A 27,065-nucleotide genomic window follows, 5' to 3' on the forward strand; every position below is an offset into this window, starting at 1 on the left:
AAATGCATCCACCTTGTTGATTTTAAAGGGACAATACATAATAGTGTGTATTCCTGACAACATATTTCAACAGAACTTTAGATTTTTTGAGGATTTTTAGGGTCAGCTATGCTTTTGTAACATCTCTGCTGCACTTTGTTCTTCTCAATATGGCCTTTTTTGTGGCATCAGAGAGCTGAGTGGAGATCAAAGTTCCTGGTGTCAGTTGAGGAAATGTCAAAACAAAGAAAACAAAGAATGAATCAAACAAACAGGTGCTCATGTTGCTGAGAGAGCACTGTGTTGTCTTATTAGCCTAATGAGCAATGCCAGATGCGTTGCCTTTCACCAGTCGTGTTCATTTACTGCTAGGCTGATAAGATCTTCAGAAGCCTATGTTATTTGATCTTGCATTGATTTGTTTGTTACAACATGTTTATTTTTGCTGACTGCAGTCTTGAGTCCTGCCAATTGCTGACCATTATATTTACAAGCAGGCTTGTAAATCTGACAGTTAGGGTTAGTTGGATGGGAAGTGAGCCTCTGTTGTAACAAGTACACATCAACTTATTCGACTAACCCTAACCAAACAGGCCACATACACAATGCAGCTAAATTTGGTTTTCAGTTTATTACTTATCCTGTTCTGTACACACACAGATCAGTAATTTATGGGAGTGACAAGTGCATTACAGTTTTTGTTTAACTCCCGAAAAGTTCAGGTAGCGACAATCATATTTACAGACATTCAATGCAGTGTACACGGACTCATCCGTGTTGCCAGATCTTGCTAGAAAATAATAATACATATTATATATATATATATATAATAAGAGGGTAAGACACAGAGGGTCATTACTGAAAGGTGTGGCTATTTACAGAGTGCTGTATCAAAGCATATTAAATGCAAAGTTGACTGGAAGGAAGAATTTGGGTAGGAAAAGGTGCACAAGCAACAGGGATAACTGCAAGCTTGAGAATACTGTCAAGCAAAGCTGATTCAAACACTTGTGAAAGCTTCACAAGAAGTGGACTGAAGCTGGAGTCAGTGCATCAAGAGTCACCACGCTCAGATGTCTTCAGGAAAAGGGCTACCAAGCCACTTCTGAACCAGAGACAACGTCAGAAGCGTCTTACCTGGGCTGTGGAGAAAAAGAACTGGACTGTTGCTCAGTGGTCCAAAGTCCTCTTTTCAGATGAAAGTAAATTTTGCATTTCATTTGGGGAAAAAAAAGGTCCCAGAGTCTGGAGGAAGAGTGGACAGGCACAGAATCCATGTTGCTTGAAGTCCAGTGTGAAGTTTCCACAGTCAGTGATGATTTGGGCTGCCATGTCATCTGCTGGTGTTGGTCCACTGTGTTTTCTGAAGTCCACAGTCAATGCAGCCATCTACGAGGAAATTTTAGAGCACTTCATGCTTCCTTCTGCTGACAAGCTTTATGGAGATGCTGATTTCATTTTCCAGCAGGACTTGGCACCTGCCCACACTGCCAAAGGTACCAAAAGCTGGTTCAATGACCATGGTGTTACTGTGCTTGATTGGCCAGCAAACTCGCCTGACCTGAACCCCATAGAGAATCTATGGGGTATTGTCAAGAGGAAGATGAGCAACACCAGACCCAACAATGCAGATGACCTGAAGGCTGCTATCAAAGCAACCTGGGCTTCCATACCACCTCAGCAGTGCCACAAACTGATCACCTCCATGCCACGCCAAATTGAGGCAGTAATTAAAGCAAAAGTAGCCCCTACCAAGTATTGAGTACATATACAGTAAATGAACATACTTTCCAGAAGGCCAACAATTCACTAAAAATGTTTTTTTTTTTTTTTTTTTATTGGTCTTATGAAGTATTCTAATTTGTTGAGATATTGAATTGGTGGGTTTTTGTTAAATGTGAGCCAAAATCATCACAATTAAAAGAACCAAATACTTAAACTACTTCAGTCTGTGTGCATTGAATTTATTTAATACACGAGTTTTACAATTTGAGTTGAATTACTGAAATAAATGAACTTTTCCACGACATTCTAATTTATTGAGATGCACCTGTTTGTGTATATATATGTATATATATATATGTACATGTATGTATATATATGTATATATATACACATGTATATAATATTGTCACCTGCACCTGTCTAGTTTATTAACTTATAACTCTACTTTATAAGTTATAAGCCAAGCCAAGACCAAACAACAAACCCAAAGACATGGCAACAATTCAAGATCATGCGCTGGGAAGAAGCCTTCCAAACTTAAACCAAATAATTTGTCGATGGTGGTTTAGTTAATCACTGGACATAATGACTCTTTGGTTGCTGTAATATTACTTTGGTTAAAAATAGCAGATACCAAATGCATGGGATGCCAGAATGCTGCTATGGTTACCATGGTGTCAGTCATTGCAGTTTCGAGAGTACACACACAAAATTATAATTGTGGGATTACCTCCCATATAAAAATGTGGTTATGATTACTGAAACTTTACAGTGTGTATGTGGCCACAGTGTACTAATATTCTGAGAGTTAGTTGTCATGTACAGTAGTTGAAAATTAATGAGTTAGCTGATGTGTAGTTACAAATTAAAGATAGTTGGTTGACATGTAGTTACAAAGTTACTTAGATTGTGTAATGTCTAATCTTTCTTCATTTCAAAAGATACATACATTCCAAGCTACATAATTAAGTCGCAAGTATTTCATTATTGTTCTAGAAGTTCTACTGTTCTAGAAGTACCTGACAGATTCATTTGGAGAGGTCTTGAATAAAGTGAAATCATACTTACACAGAACAACCAGAATCACATCCCAGCCGATACCAGCGCACCTCATTACCTGATTACTGAGCACACACCTGCAACCCATTTACTCAATCACCACACACTACTTAACACTAGAACTGCCATGACGGTCAAAATGACCGTTTTGAAATGTATATGTACAATAACTTTGTTGAATAAAAAATACAATCTTGCTGGTTTGTGACTTTTCCTAAAAGTGTTTCTATTTTACTTACAATAGATTTTATATAAATTACATAAAAGGCAAAAAAATATGAGCATTTCTACCTATTAAAGCCATAACGGTCATATTGACCGCTTTAAATCTCGCGATTCTATTGTTCTTTCCAGCAGTTTATTGTCTCTGTCAGCGTCTCCAGTACTATTAGCATATGCTCATTTGATTATAAATACAAATTCTTGGACTACAAATTATTATTGCCTTTTAAAAATGGCAGCATCGCAGTTGACACAAGGTCCCAACCAAAAGCACAATCAACCCCCGCAACTGACACCAAAACGGAGACAGTGCCAGGTGCGGAGAATCTGCAAACAAAATAAAACGCACGACACCTGTTGCAAATGCCACAAACCCGTGTGTGGAAATTGTGCGAGAAGAAGAGAAGTAACTTGTGTTGACTGTGAATCTTAAATAGCCGAGCATGATATAGATATATTTATTTAACATAAAATTTGTAGCGTAATTGTTTTATGGTTCCAAACTTCGTTCGTGACTCTTTTTAACTTTAGAGCTGCTTGTTTCCAGCTTATGTTCTGTGTTATAATGTATCATAAATGTTGTAAAAAAAAATCATAATCAAATAGATAATTTTAAATGTTATTTTGTTGTTCTGAGTTATGTAAAATAAATACAGAGAAATACTGAATATGCAATAATTACATTTTACTATGAAATGATGCGAATATTTCTAAATTTATAATTATCATTTTAACTAAATAAAAAGTCTACATGTTGGTGTTATTTGTTTTTAAAGATATCCTAACACAGTTAATACATTAATCTCTCATTTGGGCAATTTATTTAGAGATTATAGAGTTTATAATATAGCGGTCAAAATGACCGCTCACGGCTGTTCTAGTAGTTTTGGAATTCTGGCGCTTCTAGTGTTAAGCACCCTCAGCACCTCACTTCAGTGTCCGGTCTCGTTCATGCATAAAGGACTCCTACCTGTACATTGCGATCTTCTGCAAATCATCAACCCCTTTACTTACCTCCTGTGTTCCTCTTTAGAAGTGTTCTCCTCGTCTGCGTCCTTCCCCGTCTCCTGGTCCTCCAAGTCCTGGATCTCTGGTGCTGATTCTCCTCAATCTCCTGCAAAGTATACCCCAAGTATCACTCTCGTTAAATATACCTCCAAGGATTAATTGTCTCTAATACTCACCTGCTCTCTCCTGAATATTTGAAGGGTTTGAATAAATTACCCTCAACCTTCTTCTTGTGTCCGGGTGTACTTCCGTAACAGAAGACCGGACATGTAAATGAAAAGGATTGCCAGGAGTATGAGCGATCCCGATCCGTTTCAAGAGATCGTGGATAATCTCCGACAGATTGTTACTTCAACCGCCACCAACTCCATCACCACCAGTGCTACCACCACCACTTCTGTCACCGCAAGTACCACTTCTTCTCCAACAACACATGTGATTGCCAGTCCCATGGCCAAACCGGCGCCCTACTCTGGTCGGTGGGGGATTGAAATGGGTTTCTGCTACAGTGCTCATTGGCACTGGAGATGCACCCTAACCTAACCCTAACCCACCAATAATAAACCACTCGCCACCAACGCCTTAATCACTACCTGTGATGTATCTCTTCCAGTCATTGCCCTTCTCGACTCCGGATCATCAGGGAACTTTATCTCCAGCACCCTTACTTGCCAATTCAACCTCAAAACTACGGTTTCCAAAACCTCCTACCAAGTAACTTCCATCACTGGAAAACCGCTCAGCCATAAGAACGTCCGGCTATGTGTGGGACCTCTCAAACTCCGGGTGGGTCATCTGCATGAGGAAAACATCCATCTATTGGTTCTGGAGGACTCTACAGCAGATATCATCTTAAGGCGCCCGTGGTTAGTTCAGCACAATCCCATCCTTTCGTGGAGCTCTGGCGAAGTCCTGAAGTGGGGCGAGAGTTGTTTCTCAGACTGTTTTCCTCACAGACCTCATCCTCCAAGCAAGATTCCCAAACACCTACCATTGTGCACCACCTCTATTGAAAGTCCCATCGAGAAATGGTCCATCGACATTCCCTCCTGTTACGCCCCCTTCAGTGACGTGTTCTGCCCGAAAAGAGCCTCCAAACTACCTTCACACCGGCCATGGGACTGCGCCATTGATCTGCTTCCGGGTGAGTCAGTGCCCCACGGAAAGATATACCCACTCTCAATCCCTGAGCAGAAGGCCATGGAGGAGTATATCGAAGAGGCTCTCCAACAAGGCTACATCCGCCCTTCTACGTCCCCTGCTGCTTTGAGTTTTTTCTTCGTGGCCAAGAAGGATGGGGGCCTGAGACCTTGTATAGATTAACGGGCATTAAACAAGATCACAATCAAGTTTAGTCAACGCCCCCTCCGTATTCCAAGATTTTATGCACAAGGTTCTCTGGGAGTTTCTTCACAAGTTTGTGTTGGTCTACATCGATGACATCCTCGTGTACTCCCGGAGCATGGCCGAACACCGCCACCATGTTGCCGAGGTCCTGAAACGCCTGAGGAAATACCACCTCTTCCTTGGTTATAACATCGACCAGAATGGCATCCAAATGGACGAGGGGAAGGTCACCGCCATCAAGGATTGGCCCATTCCTACCACTATCAAGGAACTCCAACGCTTCTTAGGGTTTGCCAATTTCTACAGAAGGTTCATCCGTGGGTACAGCACCATAACCAGCCCCCTCACTAACCTCTTGAAAAACAAACCCAAATCATTATCGTGGTCACCGTCGGCCACCGAAGCCTTCCAAAAACTCAAGAATGCCTTCATCAGTGCTCCCATCCTCGTCCATCCTGACCCCACAAAACCTTTCATTGTGGAAGTTGACGCCTCTACCACTGGTGTTGGAGCCATATTGTCTCAGCAGCAGGGGACACCAGCCCGACTCCACCCATGCGCCTTCTTCTCCTGTAAACTTAGCCCGGCGGAACAGAATTATGATATAGGTAACCGAGAACTGTTGGCCATAAAACTAGCCTTGGAGGAGTGGAGACACTGGTTGGAGGGTGCCCAACACCCCTTTACAGTTCTTACCGACCATAAAAACCTAGAGTACCTTCAAGAAGCAAAGAGACTTAACCCACGCCAAGCCAGGTGGGCTCTGTTTTTCACCCGCTTCCACTTTTCCATCACATACCGTCCAGGTTTCAAGAATGTCAATGCTGATGCCCTATCTCGTATCCACGCTCCAGAGGAAAATAATGATCAACCAGAAACGATTCTACCTCCGATGATTGTAAGTCCCATCCAATGGTCACCTGATTCCGTACCCTCCTCCAATGTCTCCAACAACAATCCGCCGGGCTGTCCCCCAGGACTGCAGTATGTCACCAGAACACAACGAACTCCCCTCATTTTTTCAGTCCACACATCATTGGGCAATGGCCACCCAGGGGCCAATGCAACCCTCTCGCTATTAAAAGATCGCTTCTGGTGGCCCAACATGGCCCAAGACGTATGAAGGGATGTACAGATTTCGCCATTTCCAAGAGCCCACACCATCTACCATCTGGAAAGCTCTTCCCGCTGCCCGTTCCTAATCGCCCCTGGTCACACCTAGGAGTGGACTTCACCACCGACCTTCCACCCTCTGACAACAACACATGCATACTGGTTATTGTGGACCGATTCTCAAAATCCTGTCGTCTCATTCCCCTCAAAGGGCTTCCTACAGTCATGGAAACAGCAGAACTCCTATTCAACCAGGTATTCAGACATTATGGTATCCCAGAGGACATTGTTTATGACCGAGGACCTCAATTTATCTCCCGAGTGTGGAAAGCATTCTTCTCCCTCCTAGGTGTGTCAGTCAGTCTCTCCTCAGGATACCACCCACAGTCAAACGGGCAGACGGAGAGAAAGATCCAGGAAATCGGTCGCTTCTTGAGAACCTTCTGTCATGGCCACCAGAACTCCTGGAATCAGTTCCTGGGCTGGGCCGACTCCGCCAAAAAATTCCCTTCGTCAACCATCTACTGGACTTATCCCTTTTCAGTGCGTACTCTGCTACCAGCCCCCTCTCTTCCCATGGTCTGGCAAACCATCCGACGTACCATCAGTCGATTACTGGTTCCGGGAGAGCGAGAGGGTCTGGGACGCAGCCCACCATCAGCTACAGAGATGGTCTGTCCTCATCAGTTTTAGAGCTATTTGATGTTTAACCCAGAGTGGCTGAAAGTGTGTGTGGGCTGCAGAAATGTGCTAGAATTACCTCTGTTCTGGGTGACGGACCATCTTGAGAGTATTTTGAATCATGCAAATGGGACCGGGTCATGGGCTTTGACCATGCTGTTTTTATACAGCGGCTTTAACTTCACTGACAGTGTTTCAATTCATCCCCATCTTTGAATTTCGTATGTTTCTCACTTCTTGCTCTTCGTTTGGTTAACCTCCCAGAAGTCAGTGAAAAGTAAATGTAGGTCTAGGCACTACTCTGTATTCCAAAATCATAAAACTTCCACTTTTGTGGATTTAAACTAGTTACTGGTAAAAAGATGTGGGCAGAGTTTCCCAAAGCACTTAGAAAAATCTTTGATAACACTAAAGCTGTACTTGGTATCTCTATGGTACGTTTCCCAAAAGCATTATTATGCAAGTAGTACAACACATTTGTAAATTGTGCATGTCTCAAAGCCTTGTAAGTTCATTATGTGCAAGTTTACAGTTTAAAAGAGACAAAGATATGCAAACAAATTATGGGAATGTATTTTGATAAGGTATGAATAGCTAATGCTTAGTCTAATTCCAAGTAAGGTTTTTATTGAAATATCTTTGTACATTTGTGCACCACTAAAATCACACTATTGTTGATATCAGGTGTATATCTGTATCTTTTAACAGTGTCTTTTGACATTTGTAAAAATTTAACGATGTTTTTTTTTTATGTTTTGTTTGATTAAGTTTTGAATGAACGAACGAACAAACTCATTAATTAATTACTTAATTTGTTACAATAATATAAACATTAAATCATAAAAAAAGATTGCAGAATTTGTAATATTATTGGGTATGTTCATGATTTGAAATTTATAGAACATTTCCACTTTGATCTCAAGAAAAGGCTTAAAGGTTAATAAACAAAATTTTGTTTTAAAATATTTTTGTAAATAAACAACAATAATAATAATAATAATTTAGTTGTTAAACAGCAGATCAAATGGTAAAGATGATTTCTAATGCAGAGACCTAAGATGAATAATACTTTTTTATACAGTGTACCTCTGATCCTAAATGAGCACTTATGAAAATGTACTGCATACCACTAATTGATTAAAATGGCGTATGTCTTCATGTAATGAATCATATAGCTACATGTCGCTTCACTGCTGTTTTTAACTGAAGAGTTATCTTGATTTGTAAGGCAGCCATGGGTGCACATTCAATAAAAAAAAATAAAAAAAACTGAAAAGCATTCAACTGCGTCATACATGCCCTCCATACTACAGATGTGTGTACTGAACTGAGACTGATTCACTGCTGCGGGTGTGCGAGCCGAGCCGAGCCGAGCCATCAAGTCCTAAAGAAAGTCCCTGTGGAAAGAAAGAACCTCAGTGAGCAGTTTTTTTGAATATCCGTGTATATTTAGCTAATGACCGTCGCATTTGTCAAAGAAGTGTTTAATTATCACACAATACATATCATACTTTGAAAGTTCCTGGTTTCTTAGCTAACGTTATATTTAAGAGTCACACTTTAATTGAAAAATTGAAGAACCACCGCAAGCTTTAATCAGTTCTGTAGTCATTGAAGTCAGGAAATCCCTTATTCCACAGCACTAGAACATTTATACTTGAGAAATTCAAGACATGGGTTTGTTGTAATTGTGATATTGCATTATAGTCTCTCAGGTAGTCAAAATATGATTGCAAGTGTAAATAGATGTAGACAAAGTTCTGTTTGTTACAATTTATAGTTTGTACTTTATAGTTTACAATCTAACAATGACTATACATTTTTTCTTCTTCTGAGAGAGACTTAAATACATTGGAGACATGCTCACTGAATATAAACCTAACAGACCACTCCGATCATTAGGATCGAGTCAGTTAGAAATACCAAGGGTTTACACAAAACAAGGGGAGTCTGCTTTTAGCTATTATGCCGCCCGCAGTTGGAACCAGCTTCCAGAAGAGATCAGATGTGCTAAAACATTAGCCACTTTTAAATCCAGACTCAAAACTCATCTGTTTAGCTGTGCATTTGTTGAATGAGCACTGTGCTACGTCCAAACTGATTACACTATATATAATCACTTTCTATTCTTAAATGTTTTAAATTCTTTTTAAATCAATTTTTATTGTTGTGATTATTATTATTTTAAATTTCTTGTTATTATGATTATTTTTAATGACTATTTCACTTCCTTTTATGTAAAGCACTTTGAATTACCACTGTGTATGAAATGTGCTATAGAAATAAACTTGCCTTGCCTTGCCTTACAAGAAATTTATTTGGTAATACTTTATTTTAAGGTGTCCTTGTTACACATTACATGTGCTTACTATTATAATAACAATAAAGTATGCATAATTCCATGCAAGTAACCCCATGCCAAACACTAATCCAAACCCTTACCATATAGTAAATACATGCAGTTAATTAATATTACTCAGTACATAAATGTATATTTACACTGTAACAAGGACACCTTAAAATAAAGTGTAACACATTATTTGCTGTTCTGTAAAGTACCATGTAAAATACATTGTATTACCATTGTATTATCTGATACTCAAGACTCATGACTTCACTATGAAAAAATAAAGACTACTGTAGCTGGATAACTGGATGCACTAAGCATAAAATGGAGGAACTTTTGGCCAAAAACCAAAATGTTATTTAATGTGTCAATAAATCAATTAATACTATGTCCTGAAACTCAGAACACCATCTACTGTATAATGTTATGTTTCATGTGGATTAATTCTGGCTGGGGGTTTTAAAACATTACTTTTGAATGTTACATACAGTAAGCAGAGTTGAATATGTTTTAGCAATTAAGGTTTGCACTTTCAGAAAACTGCAGCTTTGGTTTATTCACCAGCCACAGCTGTTGGCCAAAACGCATGCCTACAGGCCAAACTTTGATCCATACACTTCTTCAAAGCACACAGCACTAAGATTTTTCAAGTAAGGCATGGAAAATTGCTGTCAGTCAGTGAGCAGCAAGTGTTTGGTTTTGTACTGCTTTCAGCAGTGGGCTAAAGTGGTATTCAAAAGTTAAGGAAGCCTTAGTCAAATTACATGCTTAGTTGAATTTCTAAATGAGAAGAAGTTAGGACAACCCCTGCTGTGACCATATTTAAACTTGATACAGTCCATTGAATTTTAAGGCACAGTTAAAAAGGAGAGAACAAATCTGTTTAATAATACACCTTTTATCAGAAATCAAAGCCTCATATGCCCTGTAGTCAGTTACAGAAACAGGCTCTCTATTATGACTTACCTCTTTTCAAATGCACAGCATGTTTAAGAATTCTGAGCAATCAGGGGGTTGTGAAAGCCATTTCGCCTTAGACTTTAATACCTTTAAGCATTAAAAGATGTATTCATGAATGTACTGTATGTATGAATTTATTTATGGCTAAGAAAATTATGTAACTGTTTTGTACATTTATGCATACGTAAAATCATTTTAAGAGGGAAAAAAAGCAGAAAAAAAATTGTAATGTATATGGAATGTTTTTCTTGTATTAATAAATCTTCAATATTTGGAGAATTATTTCACATTCTCAGCCCTTAAGTAACTGATGTGTATCCCTCTCAATTTCTCTAGAATGCTGCAACACCCCTAATGTAAACCAAACCCAAAAAAATATGATGCTATAACAGCTCCTTGCCGGATACAGATAACTCTGTGAATAATGAAAATGCTAAATTTTTCCTCCATCTTTTCTTTTTTTTTTTTTTTTTTTTTCCTGATGCTGTTTTCATTCCCTTTCTATCAAAAGAAGGTCTCTTTTGTCTTTTTCCGTGCTCTGGCCCTGTGGAAAATTTCCTGATTGAGGGAGCTGAATGAGGCTGTTGAGAGGGAGGACTCTAAATCAAAGCCCACAGACAGAGCTTTGATTTCTCTCCTCTCTTTCATTATTTATTTCGTTTTCCTCTGGTGTGTTGTCATTTTCCCCCCTCACTCATCTATTTTGGCTCTACATGGGCTCACTGTCGGCTGCCTGGGCCACGGAGCTGCGAATTTCACTTTCACACATACTCTTACGATCCAGATACCCGCAGACACTCTGAGAAGTGTACATAGATGGTATGAAGAGGAAACAGGCCACTTGTTAAAAATGTATGGGAGAGATTGCAAAGAGGACATCTGTATAAAATAAAATATTGCCTTTTTGCTTTAAAAACCTTGTCACATTATTGCCAAATCTTTTGCTAGAAAAAAAAATAAATAAATAAAAAATAAATATATACTACTAATAATAATAATTTAAAAAAGTGCCTGGTTTGAGCGAAATAAACATATTAATTGAAATCAGATTTTATTGCCTGTTTGACACATGTTGAAAAATCAACCCGATCTCATGAAAGTGCATATAAATAGTATGCCAAATAAAAACAAAAACTTGTGGTACTGATACGAAAAAAATTGACTTTGGTGTGTATATGCTACGCAATGGGTAGCATTAGGTTGTGGGGTTGTGTGTATCATATGCACGCCAACAAATTTTGTATCATATGCACGCCAAATATGTGCATATCATATGCATGCCCAAGTAAATTTTTGCGTATCAATACCACTAGTTTTTGTTTTATTTGGTGTACTATTTATATGCATTTTCATGAGACAGTGCTCTGAAAAATGTGATTTCACAAACTCAAGCATGCAAAGAGTCTATAATTTTAGTGTTTCTGCATTCAAGCAGATCGCATCTGTAGTTTCACAGAAATTAGCTGCATGGAGGTGTTACCAAGATGGCCACTGATTGCTCTAAAAGTGCTCACCACTGGAATATAAAATCAAAGACAGAATAACTTTAATATTTTGAACTGTTTCGCCTAGGCAATGATGAGATTAAATGAAGAGCAAATTGAGACTTATTCCAATGTCTCCAGCATCTCAGACATTTCTCTTGAGAAAGTGTCCCCAGCATGTCCTCTAGAGTTTCATAAATCTTAATGTCTCAGATTGTGCTCAGATTTTAAAGTTGAAGTCTAAAATTATAATTCTAAATATAAACTTAAACATTTTGCATCTAATAAGACCACATTATATGAGATACAATTATTAAATTTTGTATTGTGTTATTTTTTTTTCAATATTTGTATGTATGTATGTATATATATATATATATATATATATATATATATATATATATATATATATATATATATATTACTCAGTACTTAATTGTATAATTACACTTATAATTAGTTTAAAATATAAATACAACATGAATACATATATCATGTGCACAATGAGTGCATTGCATCAGATGATCACATTAGTTAAAGACACTTAATGTAAAGTGGGTCCAATTTTAGGAAATTCATCTGATAAAAATATATTTCTACATAGTTGAGAACTCAATTTCAAAAACAATAAAATCTGAGGAATAAAATGTTGGTATCTAGCTGGTGGAACAAGTGGAGATTTTGAAGTCTTTTGCTCTTTGACATAAATGTATCTTTCTCTTTGTTTGTTTCTCCAGGGAGGTTTCTCACAGTGAATGGCTCAGCTCTTACGGGGCCATGGGTTCTGAGCCCTTGGCTACGTGCCACCCATCGGCCCTGTGGTCTGGATATCACAGTGTTTTTGCACCCCAGGCAGAGTGGACGATACACTGTCTGGCTCATCGAGAGGGACAAGCCACCGCTTGCTCTCCTCACCACCGAGCATCCTCATGTCATTGGGTGAGTTTGCCAAAGGCAACATTCTCATATTCAGGGAGGATGTTACTCAACTCTTGAACCTTGTGACATTGAATCTGATATACACAACACTACGCCGCCGAGACCTTTTACTTTGAGTGTAGTTTTTGCAAAGGTTAAAGATCAACTATTGAATCTAGGCAGTAATTTGTTATTACAGTGCTTACAAGGCAAAAGTATGCCTTTTTTTGTTTGTTTTTTTCTGCAAGTTTATCCAAATAATTTAGCTTAAATCCTTTAATGTCCAGTCAAAGTTTATGCAGACAATATTGTATTTTGCAGATAATATTAACATTAAGTATTTATTGTAAAGTATGAATAATAATGATAATAATCATAATAATAATAATAATTATAAGTCTACCAAAATAATAAAAAATACTAAAAAATAATGTTGTTGATGTTGGCATTAAGTAAGTTTTTTTTTTTTTTTTTTGTGTATCTGAGTGAAACATAATATTTACCTGTAGGCTGACACTTTATATATATATATATATATATATATATATATACACCAGAAACTGATCGGTCTGCGAGTGGATTTTTTGCAATAATACAGTATGTATCATGAATCGTGAAAAGTAAGTGTAGTAAGTAAATAGGTTCACTGTTGGTTTCATGGCACTATTCTTTTACAAGCGCTGGTATTTCCTTCTGAGAAAACAAATATTGCATTTCATACATTTATTCATTTAGTAGACACTTTCATCCAGAGTGACAAAGTGTATTGATTTTATCAGTATGTATGTTCCCTGTGATCTAATGTATATTTGGTTGTATTTTTGAGTTTCTTAAATTAGATTTGTATTTATATCTTCCATTTTGTGTTAATGTTGCAATTGAGTGAATGGTATCATCAAAATACATATTTTTTCATCCTCTATAGTATAAAACAGACAGAACATACACTCTCAGTAATAAAGGTACAAAAGCTGTCACTGGGGCGGTACCTTTTCAAAAGGTACATGTTTGTACCTAAAGGGTCCATTTTGGTACCTTAAAGGTACATATTAGTACTTAAAGTGTACATATTTGAATTTAATAGATACAAAAGTGTACCTTTTGAAAAGGTACCGCCCCAGTGACAGCTTTTGTACCTTTATTTCTGAGAGTGTACCATTTAGATTGATTATGAACACCTCCAGTACTTCCGCTGAGGTTAACAGCCTTTAGATTCGTCTCTGTGTCCTTGAGATTCTCTTCTAGTCTCCACTAACTTCCTGTTTGTTGGATTTGCCTCTGCAGAGGAACTCTGTGTCTTACAAGTCTGGGCAGCATATGAATGTGTTCAGCCATGCGTGGCATGTTCCGATAGGGAAAAGTGTTCCTACTCATTATAGCGTTCCTCTTGAGGTCATTATTTTTGATCAGCCAACCAATCCACATATCTGTATGCAGTTCTGCCCTCGCTTGAGGTCAGCTCTTGTCCAGTGTATTCAATAAATTCCTAGAGCCAAAAATGACCAGGCCACTTTGCGCATTGCAAAAATGATGTGGTACTATTCATGAAATCATTTCACACAACAACGACAAAATAATGCAAAACACGTTTTTGCATTGTGCCTGTGCTATTTATTTATTTATTTATTTATTTTTCATCATTAGGTTTAGTACACATGCAAACTAAAAGTTCATGCTGTTCAAAACATATTCAAAAAATATTTTGCTCTCTGTCCAGCTGCTATTCAACGCAAGTCAGCGTCTATTCAGTGGCTTTTTACAAAATACTTTAAAAACTGATTTAGCAAAACAAAATACTTAGCTTGGCTTCTTTTCACCCCCATACTATATAACAAAACAGAGGCATTAGGCCTGTCTTTTGATCGTCTAAGTCCCTTCATTTATGTCTTGAACTATATAAAGACCACGGTTGTATTTGCATTTGCAAAAACTAGGTTATGGAGTTCTTGTAAGGCCAGAATGCCACAGAGTGACTTATGTGTGTAGCTAACTTATATTTGGAATTTCTTTGTGGAATGCTTATTGGTGAGTCACGAAACAGAGAAAGGAAAAGTGTGTCAGACGGCAACATTAAATATATATGGAAATTAAAACATTCAAATACCCCAAAGGCTCTTTCGCCTGAGGGATTACGTGCTCTAGAAAAGGCAGTGCACCTCAGTGGCTAAGACAGCCTGCTGTTCACTGCTACGAAACAAAATGAATGTTGTGTCACAAGATTAGCTTTCTGTTCATTAGCCATTCTTGCAGCTATCAGACAAACACCCCAGTAGTTTTAGAAGGAGTTACTGAAACATAGAAAGAGGATCTGTCAAAGATCACAACTGTGGAAAAAACATACATTTTCCCATTGAAAATCAAAATCCTTCAGTGGTTTCTAAGCCTAACTGATATCCTTGACACTTATTTTTCCTGCCAAAAAGTTAAATAGGAACAAACACCACCACAGACACTTTTCTTGTCTGCATGCACCACATAATTTTACTGATTCATGAGAGATAATTGGGTCCAAAAACAAAAGATTGAATTTGAGGACATTTGATCTAAAAATATGTTTCTAGTTATCAATTATATATATATATATATATATATATATATATATATATATATATATATATATATATATATATATATATATTTTTTTTTTTTTTTTTCTGTAGTGGCAAATCTACATCTAGGAACATAACTATCCATTTTATAAACTGGCTTTAGCCATAATTCTGTAACAGCTCAAAAGTCATGTTATGCAAAGAATCTACAATATGCATTATGCATAAGCAGTTGAAATTGTGTTATATAAAACATTTAAATATTTTACATTTTGCTTGTCAGAAGAACATGTCCTGTATATGCTTTAGGATGTGTATCATGTAATATACGAGCGATTAATTATTAATAATAATGTATAATAGCATTACCTCACATCACTCCTTCCTGAAAAAAAAAAAAAAAAACATGATATTTATTACATTTCCCTGTGGCCACGCACAAGTTTCTCCTCCATTAAGATTATTTAAAGCCCCAGCCCAGATGTGAGGTCTTTCCTGTTAATGAGAATACATAAGGGTGTTCACATAGTTAAATGGTTTGAGCTGCCTGTACTTTTCTAATGTTGTCTAGGTGTTCAAGAGCACAATATCTAATCATGGATTGCAATCTGTTTTGTTAATTGGTCTCATTTGTATTGTAGTGCATATCTGTTGGGCTTTGGACCATTGCGTTTTCTGAGGATTAACACTTGTTTCAATCAATTAGCAAGGGCTGATATACTGGTCAGCCAATAAAACGCTGTAACGGGGTTTGATTAGAGGTTTGTTTCATAGGAATGTGTTTACATTGTAAATTATAAGATTACAATTATACCAGTCTTCAACTACTTAAGATAATTTTTTTCATACAAAACAAAGATGACAAATTATATATTTTAATCAAAACCTATAATTTGTTTCTCCTAGATGGCAATTAGATTAGTTTGACAGTAAATATAGATATTTTGCTCAAATGTCCTTCTTCTTTTTCCTAATTAGGTAGTGACCCTTGTAATCTCATGTCTCAAACTATTTAAATATCTCAAGTCTGCAAAGTCTGCAATCAAAAGCCAGAGGTTTGGTATGAACAAAGTTGCTGTTCAAATTTTTCCATGACCAACCTATCCACATTCATTTTATAGTTCTCTAAAGTAGGCAGATGGTTCTAACAGAGTTCTTACACATGGCGGTTTAACCATTTGTGACACACCAATACATTCAGGGGTGTGTTTCCCAAAAGCATACAGTAGTAAACCAACTATGGTTGCAAGTTCAATCGTTACCAACATACAGAAGTTCAACAATTTGGTGTTTTCCAAAGCCATAGTTTTAATGAACATTCACAAACAGCATTACAAAGTAGTGTGGTTGGAACTACAGCTCTTGACCAGTGATTAAAAGCATAGTTTTCTATTAGTACTACATATAGACTTAAACCGATCAAGCTCTTGAGCAAAATAACACATAGTGCAATCTATATATTTCATTCCATACTTTACACATTTCATCCTATGTCTTTTAGTTTGCTAAGAGAATTCAGTCACTGTTTCAGTTCGGTCTGAATATTGCATCTGTAAAGGGACTGCAGCCTAACTTAGTTGGTGTTGTCTGCAGAGCCGATCCTCCTTATACACAGAATACGCAAGCTGCGTAGGGCCCCCGAAGCACCCAATGCTCTGAAAGATGCTCTGCATTTTTGAGTTTGGCCAGCGGTGCGCTGTCACCCTCTTTATGTAAAGATCAGTAAAAACATATAATGTGAATGTCGTACAGTCTCTTGCTCAAGACTTAAAAAAAAAATGAGTTGAAAGCGTACGGAGCCGTGAAAGAGATACTATTTCTAGAGCACTTTCCGTGAGTGTGATTCGAGATGGAGTGAAACACGCACAAATGCATTTCATCCATTCTTCATCCCAAACCATACCCCCCACCCTAACCTAAACCTAACCTTCAGTTGAGCTTAAGCTCACGTACAAATGAGACTGCATGGATAAGCCACTAAGTCAACAAATTGTAAAATAGTTACAAATTGCCATGAGAGTGTTAACAGTATATGCTACAATCACAATATTTTGTGGTGGATAAATGTTCTAAAATTGTATCAAATGTTCCACTCTAACCACTGAATTTCAAACATTAAAGCAAAAAGTGTTACAACCATTCATTTTTCCCTTATTCTTCTTACTGTATGCCAACAGTTGTACAATATAGAAACTCGCAAATGCTTGCCAAAATCATATAAGCTTCAGTAATAATATCCAACTGCTATGCAACATCTGGAAGTCGAGCTGCGCAGTTTTTTATCAGTCCACCAAGAAACAAAGTTGTGTTTACGAGGTACTAGACTGCTACAATGAGCTCTTCTGAGCCGAAATCACTGGATCACAAATTTGTTACTTCTGGGTAATACAAATTTCCTTAGGGCTTTTACTTTGAAAGCCATCTCATTTCTTCCTCCGATCTTAAAAGTTTGTTGAGCTGAGTTTGGAAGACGATTTTGCTGGTACTAGGAAGGTTAGCCAAGCAGTCAAATCCCACCAACAACACCACTGCCACTGGGAGCTGAACCCTTCACTGCTGACACAATGCATTACCTCCCAAGTCACTTCTCATTACTTGAGTAGCAGTCATCGCAAAGGAGGCCGGAGACCCTAATGGTGACTCATTCCTCTATTGTGTTTCTACACACCACAGCCAATAGCCTCCACCTTTCCTACAACCTCCACACAGAGGGGGTCAATCTCCCAGGCTTGTAGACCCCCTCCGAACCCTTTGCTGTCACCCGCTCCTCTCTCTGTGGTTGTCTCCAAGGACTAGAGGTGTCATGCGGTTTCCATTAACTGGAGAGTACAAGAGGCATAAATAATTTAGTGGCAAACATGAAAATCGATAAATGTTTGTCATCCACTAAGGAACTTTCTGTCATTGCAGTGAAACATTTACAGCTGCTCCGCTTCGTTTCATAGACATAAATCATACACAGTCATGTATTTATTCAATTATTTTTTTGTTTCTTAACCTATCTGTTTATGTTCATCTGTTTCAGTGTACGGGACAGAGCTGCAGTGCAAGGGCCTTATGCATAGTCCCCATTGAAGCTTCATAAATAATTGATATAATAATGTTTGCCTTGTCATTATTTTGTTTGATTTTACCTGTTTTGCCAATTTAAGGACAATTTGTGGACCATTTATGGAAATGATAGATGGGCACTGTTGACAGGGCAATGAAGCACTTGAATAGCTCAAAAAAAACAGAAAAAAAGAAAAGAAAAAAAAAACCTTTGTGATTGAAGTAATAGGTGATACAAATAGTGGACACTTGTGTTTGTAAGGCAAATGCTGTGCAACTTATATACATGCTTTTTAGTCATATTGTTCATGGAAAGTCCAGTTTTGATAATCATAATTTCATCATGTGGTTGTATTATCACATTTCAAAATAAATATGATTTAAAAAAATAAATTAATTAATTAAGGAACAAAATATGTCACTGGAATATAGTGATGGGAAATTTTATTAATTTCAGTAAACTGATTATTAATTTTGTTTCAATGAACTTGTTCAAACCAATGAGTTGGCAAAAACCAGCATCATAGGATCATATACAGTACTTAGTTTATTGGCTCAATTTGAGTCGGAGTGACTTGAGTCGGACAGTGCCTTGCGAAAGTATTCAAACCCCTTGAGTATTATTTTTTTTTTTTCACATTTTGTTATTTTGCAGCCTTATGTCAAACTGCTTTAAATTACTTTATTTTTTATTTTTTATTTTTTTTTCCCACATCAATCTACACTCCATACACCATAATGGCAAAGCAAAAACAAAACTTTCACAACTTTGTAAATATATATATATAAAAATAAAAAAAAATGAAATGAAATAAGTGCATTGCATAAGTATTAATGCCCTTAGCTGAAGCACCTTTACAGCCTCAAATCTTTTTCTGTATGATGTGACAAGCTTTGCACATCATCATTTGGCAATTATCTGCCATTCTTCTCCTCGCCTCTTCACCTCTCAAGCTCTATCAGGTTGGATGGGGGCATACGCACATTTTCAGGTTTCTCCAGAAATATTTGATTGGGTTCAATCCCAGGCTGTGGCCGGGCCACTCAAGCACATTCACAGAGTTGTCTGTAAGCCACTCTTGCTGTGTGCTTAGGGTCATTGTCCTGTTGGAAGGTGAACCTTCTGCCCAGTCTGAGGTTCTGAATGCTCTGGACTGGGTTTTCATTAATTCTATCTCTATATTTTGGTGCATTGAGCTTGTCTTCTACTCTGATGAGTCCCTCAGTCTCTGCCGCTGAAAAACAGCCCCACAGCCCCCACATGAGGCTGCTACTAGCACACTTTAATTTTGGGATGATACTCTGCAGGTGATGAGCAGTGCCTGGTTTCCTTCTAATATGATGCTTCATTAGACCAGAGAATCTTGTTTCTCAGATTCCAAGTGTGCTTTCATGTGACTTCACTGATGAGAGGATTGAGTTTGGCTACGCCGTTATAAAGCCCAGATCGGTAGAGTGTTGCAGTGATGTTTGTCCTTCTGTAGGTTTCTCCTATCTCCACATATGATCATGGAGCTCAACTAGAGTGACCATCAGGTTGTTGGTCATTCCTATAACCAAAGCCTTTCTCCATCAGTTGATCAGTTTTGCTAGGAGGCCAGCTGGTTGTTCCAAATGTCTTCCATTATGGATAATAGAGGCTACATGCTTCTCTGAACCTTCAGTGCAGCATATTTCTTTTTTTTTTTCCTTCGTTTTTTTCCCTTCTTTTTCTGAACTCTTCCCCAGATGTGTGGTTTGATGCAATCCTGTATCTGAGCTATACAGGCAGTTTTTGACCTCAGGGCTTGGTCTCAGCTCTAATATGAATTTCAGCTGTTAGACCTTGTATTAAGACATGTGTGCCTTTCCAAATCAAACAGGTTAACGTCACTCAAAGTGTTGTAATATTTACAAGCAAAATGTATGCTTCTGAGATGAATTTGAACTGTCCCAGATAAGGGTATGAATACTTATGCAATGGAATAATTTAAGTTTTTTTATCTTTAATAAATTTGCAAAGACATTGAAAACCTGTTATTTGCTTTGTCATTAGACTGCCAAAGACTTGAAAGATGACCCAATAAAAGGGGGAAAAAAAAAATATTTCAATGCAGATTATAAGAAGAACACAACTATAAGTATGGCCTTCATGTTGGGGCATCATGCTGATGAACAAAAGGCTGGCTTGAACATGCTAAAACCTGAACATGGAGTGATGTGACCCAACTAGAACTTTTTGGACCCATGAATCAGCGGTATGTCTGGTGCAAAAAAGGCTAAACTAATGAGCAGAAGAACACCATCTCCATGCTCAAACATTGAGGAGAACCAGTCTTGTTATGGGGTTGTTTTACTGTTGCAGGAAGTGGAAATCATGACTGTATGAAGGACATCAAGGATTCTTTGAAGTATCAGGCCATTTTGGCAAGAATTGTGGTCCATTTGGTGCAAAGACTGAAGATGATGATCAATGGACTTTCCTGCGGGACAATCATCCCAAAGTATACATCCAAATCTGCTTATGCTTGGTTCAGGGATCGGTCGTAGAATGTTTTTGAGTGGCCTTTTAAGTTTCCGGATTTTACTCTCGTATGAAAGCCAAAGATGATCAGTGATCTGAAAGCTTTTTCAGGTGATGGGACAATATTGCAGTAGAGATGTGACAGAAGTTTCTAAGCAACCCAGTGTTTATTGGTAGTTTTAAACAATAAAAGACTCTGCACCAATTTTGACTTATTTTGAATAATTTTGAACATGAATTGTTTAGAGCCAGTTTGATTTTTTTCATTATTCATCAACTTTATATTCTTATAATTACTCAAATGTGTATTAATAAACTTTCTCTAATAGTGTACTAATGCCTTTGTTGAAATGTTTTCGTAAAAACAATCTTGCAGGTCAAGGGGGTAGAACAATTTTGATTGCAACTGTAGACACTTTTTGAATTCGGACATACTACTGTTTTTGCCCACTACTAAATAGTAGGGAAGTGTGCTTAATTGGGTGAAGCCAATATTTGAAGCTACACAATCAAGGACACATGCAGATTAATTACATATTTGGTGAAGAGCTAACAGCTTCGCCTGGCTCTGCCATATTTCATGGGATTTTGTTTGTTCCTGGCCTTGTGACTCTGTTCCTCAGCTCTCCATTTAGCATCTGTCGGAGCTGACCCCTCACTGCTGATGCAGAGCTGCCCATGCGTAGCGCCGATGGGCTGGAAATGACCCTGACTTTCACAGTCTGGGAAGAAAGCCAGGAGCTTCACATTCATCAGCACAGCTTAGGAACTAAACAGGAGGCAAATACTACCTAAGAGAGGTCTGCCAATTCCATGCACAGCAAAATCCATTAATGCGCAGAACTGGACATGTGGCGTTGACCAGCATGGCTAGTGTTTGTAGTAGGGTTTATTTTGTAATGATTAAATGGGACAAAGGTCTCAGATTCTGGAAGATCTTCATCAGTAATGCAAGCACAGCCATCAAAGACGATGTCAAGATGGGATGCGCCACTGCTACATATCTCCCCCACCTTTCAAAGAGCTCCACTGACAACCATAATAGAGGTATTTAGTCTAACAAGTGGTGACAAACTCCCGCAAGCTCTGAGACAGCAGACGGGAGGAAAATAGAGTCATTGTCACTGCCAAGTAAAACAAAGGGAAAGTTTTGCACATAGTGGGTGTTTTGTTGGGACCAACTGCCTGAATGCGATCCAAAAGAAAGGCTTTCCCCTAACTCTCTTTCAACCCATGTCTCTCTCTATTTTTCTTCCTCGCACTCTCTCCTCTTTGAGACGATGCTGTTTGAAGTGTAAATACCCAACTCGGCAACCCTCCCCCCAACAACCCTTCTTTTGCTCCCCTTTGGCAGCGCGGTCTGGGCTCCCAGAAGAGATCATCTGCATCCTGCCGTTTCATATGCAAATCCACCTCCCCTCAGCATCCTCGCTGCCACAGCTATCGCAGCACCTTCGCTGATGTATAGCGGCCGCTAAAAGGTGCGTCAACAGAGGGACGTGCAAGATGTTGGATTTGGAGAACGGGCACTTCACAGAAGCATGTGCCATCAGGTGCATGTCGAAACATTTCAGGCGCTCGGGAGAGAGAGAGGCGCATTGTGCCGGTGCAGGTGTTTGTAGTTTGTTATTTGCTGTGCTTGTCCCAATTCTGTCCTTGCCGCACGCTCCCTGTTTGAGTCACTTGGCAGCGACTGTTTCCTCTGAGACTGAAAGAAATGTAAAAAGAGGAAAAATACAGTAAAAAAAAAAAAAGAACCTGAGTTCATTTCAAATGTTGTTTACTTATTTACAATAGCCAATCAGTGACAAAAAGGTGTGATTTTGTATACACGTTAAAAGAGATTTGGAACAAAACTTTTTGATGGAGAATTGCTTACGGGAATTGCTTTGAGTGCTGTTAGGCCTCACGGCTATTCAGAGTACAGCAGGCAATGTGAGGATAGAGCAATAACAACTTTAAACATGCCATAATTATGTTCCTTTCTTCTCATAGTTCTCATTTTTCTTCTCAGATAGAATTATAATGTCCATACAATATTACTGCCTCATGTCTCTTTAAATTGTCAGAAGCTTAAGATTTGTTTTATGCATTAAAGCAAACAGAGTTGATATCTTGTTTTTATAATCATTCAGTGCTTGTTTGAAATTTTTCATGCAAGATTTATATACAGTGAGTGCAAACATATGAAAACTCTACTAAAAATTTAATTTACTTTATGTGTCTTATACTTCCTTAGCATATTCAATTTCTATGTATGCATATTAAAAACATTTCTGTAGGATCACGTGACACTAAAAACTGGAGTAATGGCTGCTGAAAATTCAGCTTTGCTCTAAAAATGTTGCACAGTATTACTGTTTTATTGTATTTCTTTTTATGTTACAGTTTTTAATAACCAGGCTTTTGAACTAAAATTTCATAACCGTAATGCCATTTTTAAAAAAGCACACCCATTTCCCTAAACTATAAACACTATTCCCCTGCTTTGACACATGAGTCATACTGTATTTGGTGAACTGTTACTGCAAAACTCTACACACATATTTATCCGTGCTTACACCATGTGGTCATTTAGAAAGCACTAGCATTCAATATTGTTCACTCAAGTCTGCAAAGTTTGAGCTCAGTTAGCACACAATTACCCAAGTGGAAACACTAGGAGTCAAAATTGATCACACACCAATCAGAATCTTCGGTGGCGATAAAAGGACCAAAGTCAGCTTACAGTTTTTCTCAGTGGTTTTGGTGCATTTCTTAGATCAGAAATTAAATTCTTAAAACTACACTGTCAGAAAAAAAGGGTACGGATAGGGTCCGTTTGTGAACACTTAGGGTACAAATGGTGAAGTTGTACCCTCAGTGGGTCATAGTTGCACCTTAGGGTACTCATATGTACCATTTAAGAGTAAAAAAGTTTCCAACTGTCAGAGGGTCCATGTTTGGATAATTTAACCCCCAAATAAAGGTACAGTCACTTGTGTGACAAAAGGAGTAAGCCAAAGTGTATGAAACGGTCACCCAAAATAGATTAAACATAGCAAGATAATCATTTTCATGAGTTGTTGGTTATTTGGAAGAGATGCACAAAATAACCAAATATATTTAAGAGTCCACGTACGTACATCTTTACTGACTAGCTCTGAACAGTATTGACATATTGACATTTTATTGATTATCCAGAGAATCAAGATAATAACTTTTAAACATAAAGTGAATGCATTAAAGTATGCCTGTCTTTTTAATTGTTACATTAAACAATCCTGTGAAAAATGTGAGAATGTAATAGTTTTGAATGTTTAATAAATGTGATAAACAACATTCTGGCCTTTTTAATGTGCTGTATGGACTACAAATTTGCCATCAAAAGGTGCAAAAGGCTTGTCACTGGGGCAGTACCCTTAAAAGGACAAATTTGCACCTTTTTTAAAGGTAAAAATCCTCCTCAGTATTTTTTTCCAATCACCTGGATTTGCTAATTAGCAGATGTGGGACCAAGTCATTCCTTTCAAGTCACAAGCAAGTCTCAAGTCAAATCTCAAGTCCTCAAAGAGTTAAATTTAATGAGATGATTAAATGATGATTGTGCATTAGTGATGAACACCTAACAAGCAGCATCATTGAAGAAAAGAGAAACACAAGAACGTCTAGGATTACTTGACTGTAACCCTGTTCCCTGAAAAAGCGGGAACGAGATGCTGCGTCTCAATAACGCTAATGAGAACATTCTTTGTTCGACCGGTTGTGAAGCACGTGTGTCAAACACGCCAAGAATTGGCTTAAATAACTTCGGTGAGTGACGTCATTGATTACGTGCACCTGCAGGTTATAAATACACGTGAGACGTACACAACTTCAGGTTAAACCTTTGTCTGAAGAGACGTCCAGGCACGCCTATAGTGCGGCATTGAGGTGCAGCATCTCGTTCCCGCTTTTTCAGGGAACAGGGCTACAGTCAAGTAACCCGAGACGTTCCCTATCAAAAGCTGTGGACCAGCCTGCCGCAACACACACTTGATGCAAGTGGAATCCTCCTGCTAGAGCCTTGGCATAGGATGCAACCCAGCTGGTTGAATGGGCCCTAACTTCTAGAGGTGAAGCTAAACTGAGTGTCTCGTAGGCTAGGGCAATAGCATCCCTCACCCAATGCCATAGCATATGAAAGACTGCTCTGATTTAAGCCACTGGCTAATGCGGTGGATGTAAATCCGAAGAGCATGTACTGGATACAGTAAATTAAGTCCTTCTTGCTCCAGTGTGCTGAACGGCGGAGGTCAGAGGCTTCAAGAATGACCAAAAGATAATAGGGTGAAGATGCAAGATAGTTTGACCAGCCCAGGGGCAACGTCTAAGCAGGATGACAAGACTGACAGAGCCTGCAAATTTCCAGTTCTCCTCAGAGAAGTATTAGCCATGAGAAAAACCATCTTTAGAGTCAGAAACCTGACAGGCGCTGACTCTAGTGGTTCATAATGGAGTCCCAACCAGACCCCTTGGGCACTAAAGCCAAGTCCGACGAAGGGACTGTTGCTGGTGTGCGGCCTCAACCGCTGAGCCCCATGAATGAAGCGGGTAACTAGAGGGTGCTTTCCCACAGAAACACCATCAATCAGAACGCGGCAAGCCAAAATGGCGGCCACATAGACTCTGAAAGTATCAGGACATGTGCCTGAGGACAATTTCTCTTGCAGGAACACCAGCACTGAAACAACCTGGCAGTGAACTGGGTCTGCATGGTGTCATACACCAACTTTCGAAAAAAGCACCATCTGAGGGCATAACTTCTCCTAGTGGAAGGAGTCCTAGCAATCAGTATAGCCTGTAGTACACCTGCTGGAAACCCAGTATCTCTTGTGGTCCTCCTCAGAGGCCAGAGATGAATGTTCCACAACTCAGGCCGGGGATGAAATACTGTCCCCTGTGCCTGAGATAGAAGAACTCTCCTGACCGGAATCGCCCATAGCGAGCCGTCAAGGAGGAATATTAGATCTGAGAGCCACACTCTGGTCGTTCAATGGGGCGCTATCAGTAAGAGGTGAGAGCCTCGTTGACATATCTTGGCCAGGACTCCTGGGAGCAGAGCGATCGGGGAGAATGTGAGAGAGAGAGGGGTGGTTCGCACGCCCTTCGTCTCTCAGCCAGCTCGACACGCGAGCCCCACAATCGCAACGAGGACGCAGAGGCTCGCCCCTTCCTGAAGCGAGCCTCGAGCAGAGCACTCCGATCGAAGTGATTACAGTGCTTGCACTCAGCGTCCTCGATGGCAGCAACAGCATGCTCCAAAATTCAGACAGCGAATCTGCTCCAACATTCATTCAAAGCAGAACCTGCTGTGCAAGCCTTTTCCGGTGGCACGGATGCAGTCTGCCCTGTCAACCTATGTAAGTGACTACCACAGCCTTGTCCCCCCGCACTAGGACATGGTAGACCCTGCTGGAGGATGTATTTCAGGTCCTAAAATACAGCCATCATTCTGAGGCAATTGATGTGCCAATCGAGAAGATGACCTCTCCAGAACCCTTGGGCTGGACGGTCATCCAAGACCGCAACCCAGCCCTTGAGGGAAGCGTCTGTTATTAGCATCTTGCGACGACAACACGTGCCTAGAGTGGGACCCAAAGTCAAAAACCGGGGTCTGAACCACATAGAAAAGGGTAAGTGGCCCTAGCGCGTAACCCTTATATGCCTCTGGGGATTGGCCCTTGGATTAAATCCCCTGGCTCTGAGCCACAACTCTAATGGTCTCATGTGCAAGACGTCCAAAGGTTTCACGTGGATCCAGTCTCCATGAGACCTACAACTTTGAAAGTAATGTACAGTAGCTTTCTGGCCTAGCCTGAAATCCTTCAGGGTTTTCAGAATGGATTCGATACGTGTAGGAGACAGCTGTGCCCACATTATGATATAATCCTGTTAACCCCTAAATACACTGTGCCCTGGGCAAGAGAGAAAACGCTTCCTTGGCGTTGAGTCTCAATCCCAGATAGTTAAGATGAGCAAGGACAACATCCCGATGTCGAAACGCATGCTCTTAAGACTGGGCCAAATCAGCCAGTTGCCGATGCTAAAGTTGCATCGATACATTTTGCATATGTGCGGGGTGATGAGGCTAGGCCAAA

At 39.0% G+C, this 27,065-nt stretch overlaps 1 protein-coding gene across 1 annotated transcript in view; it reads left to right on the plus strand.

The window, feature by feature from the left end:
- The window catches only part of alk (ALK receptor tyrosine kinase), a 473,710-nt gene that overhangs the window by 274,115 nt on the left and 172,530 nt on the right, over positions 1-27,065 (plus strand). The window contains 1 exon segment of the mRNA XM_058750233.1: positions 12,663-12,864. Coding sequence (XP_058606216.1) covers positions 12,663-12,864 — 202 coding nt within the window.

Source organism: Onychostoma macrolepis, chromosome 17 (assembly GCF_012432095.1).
Source record: "Onychostoma macrolepis isolate SWU-2019 chromosome 17, ASM1243209v1, whole genome shotgun sequence".
NCBI classification, from domain to species: Eukaryota; Metazoa; Chordata; class Actinopteri; order Cypriniformes; family Cyprinidae; genus Onychostoma; species Onychostoma macrolepis.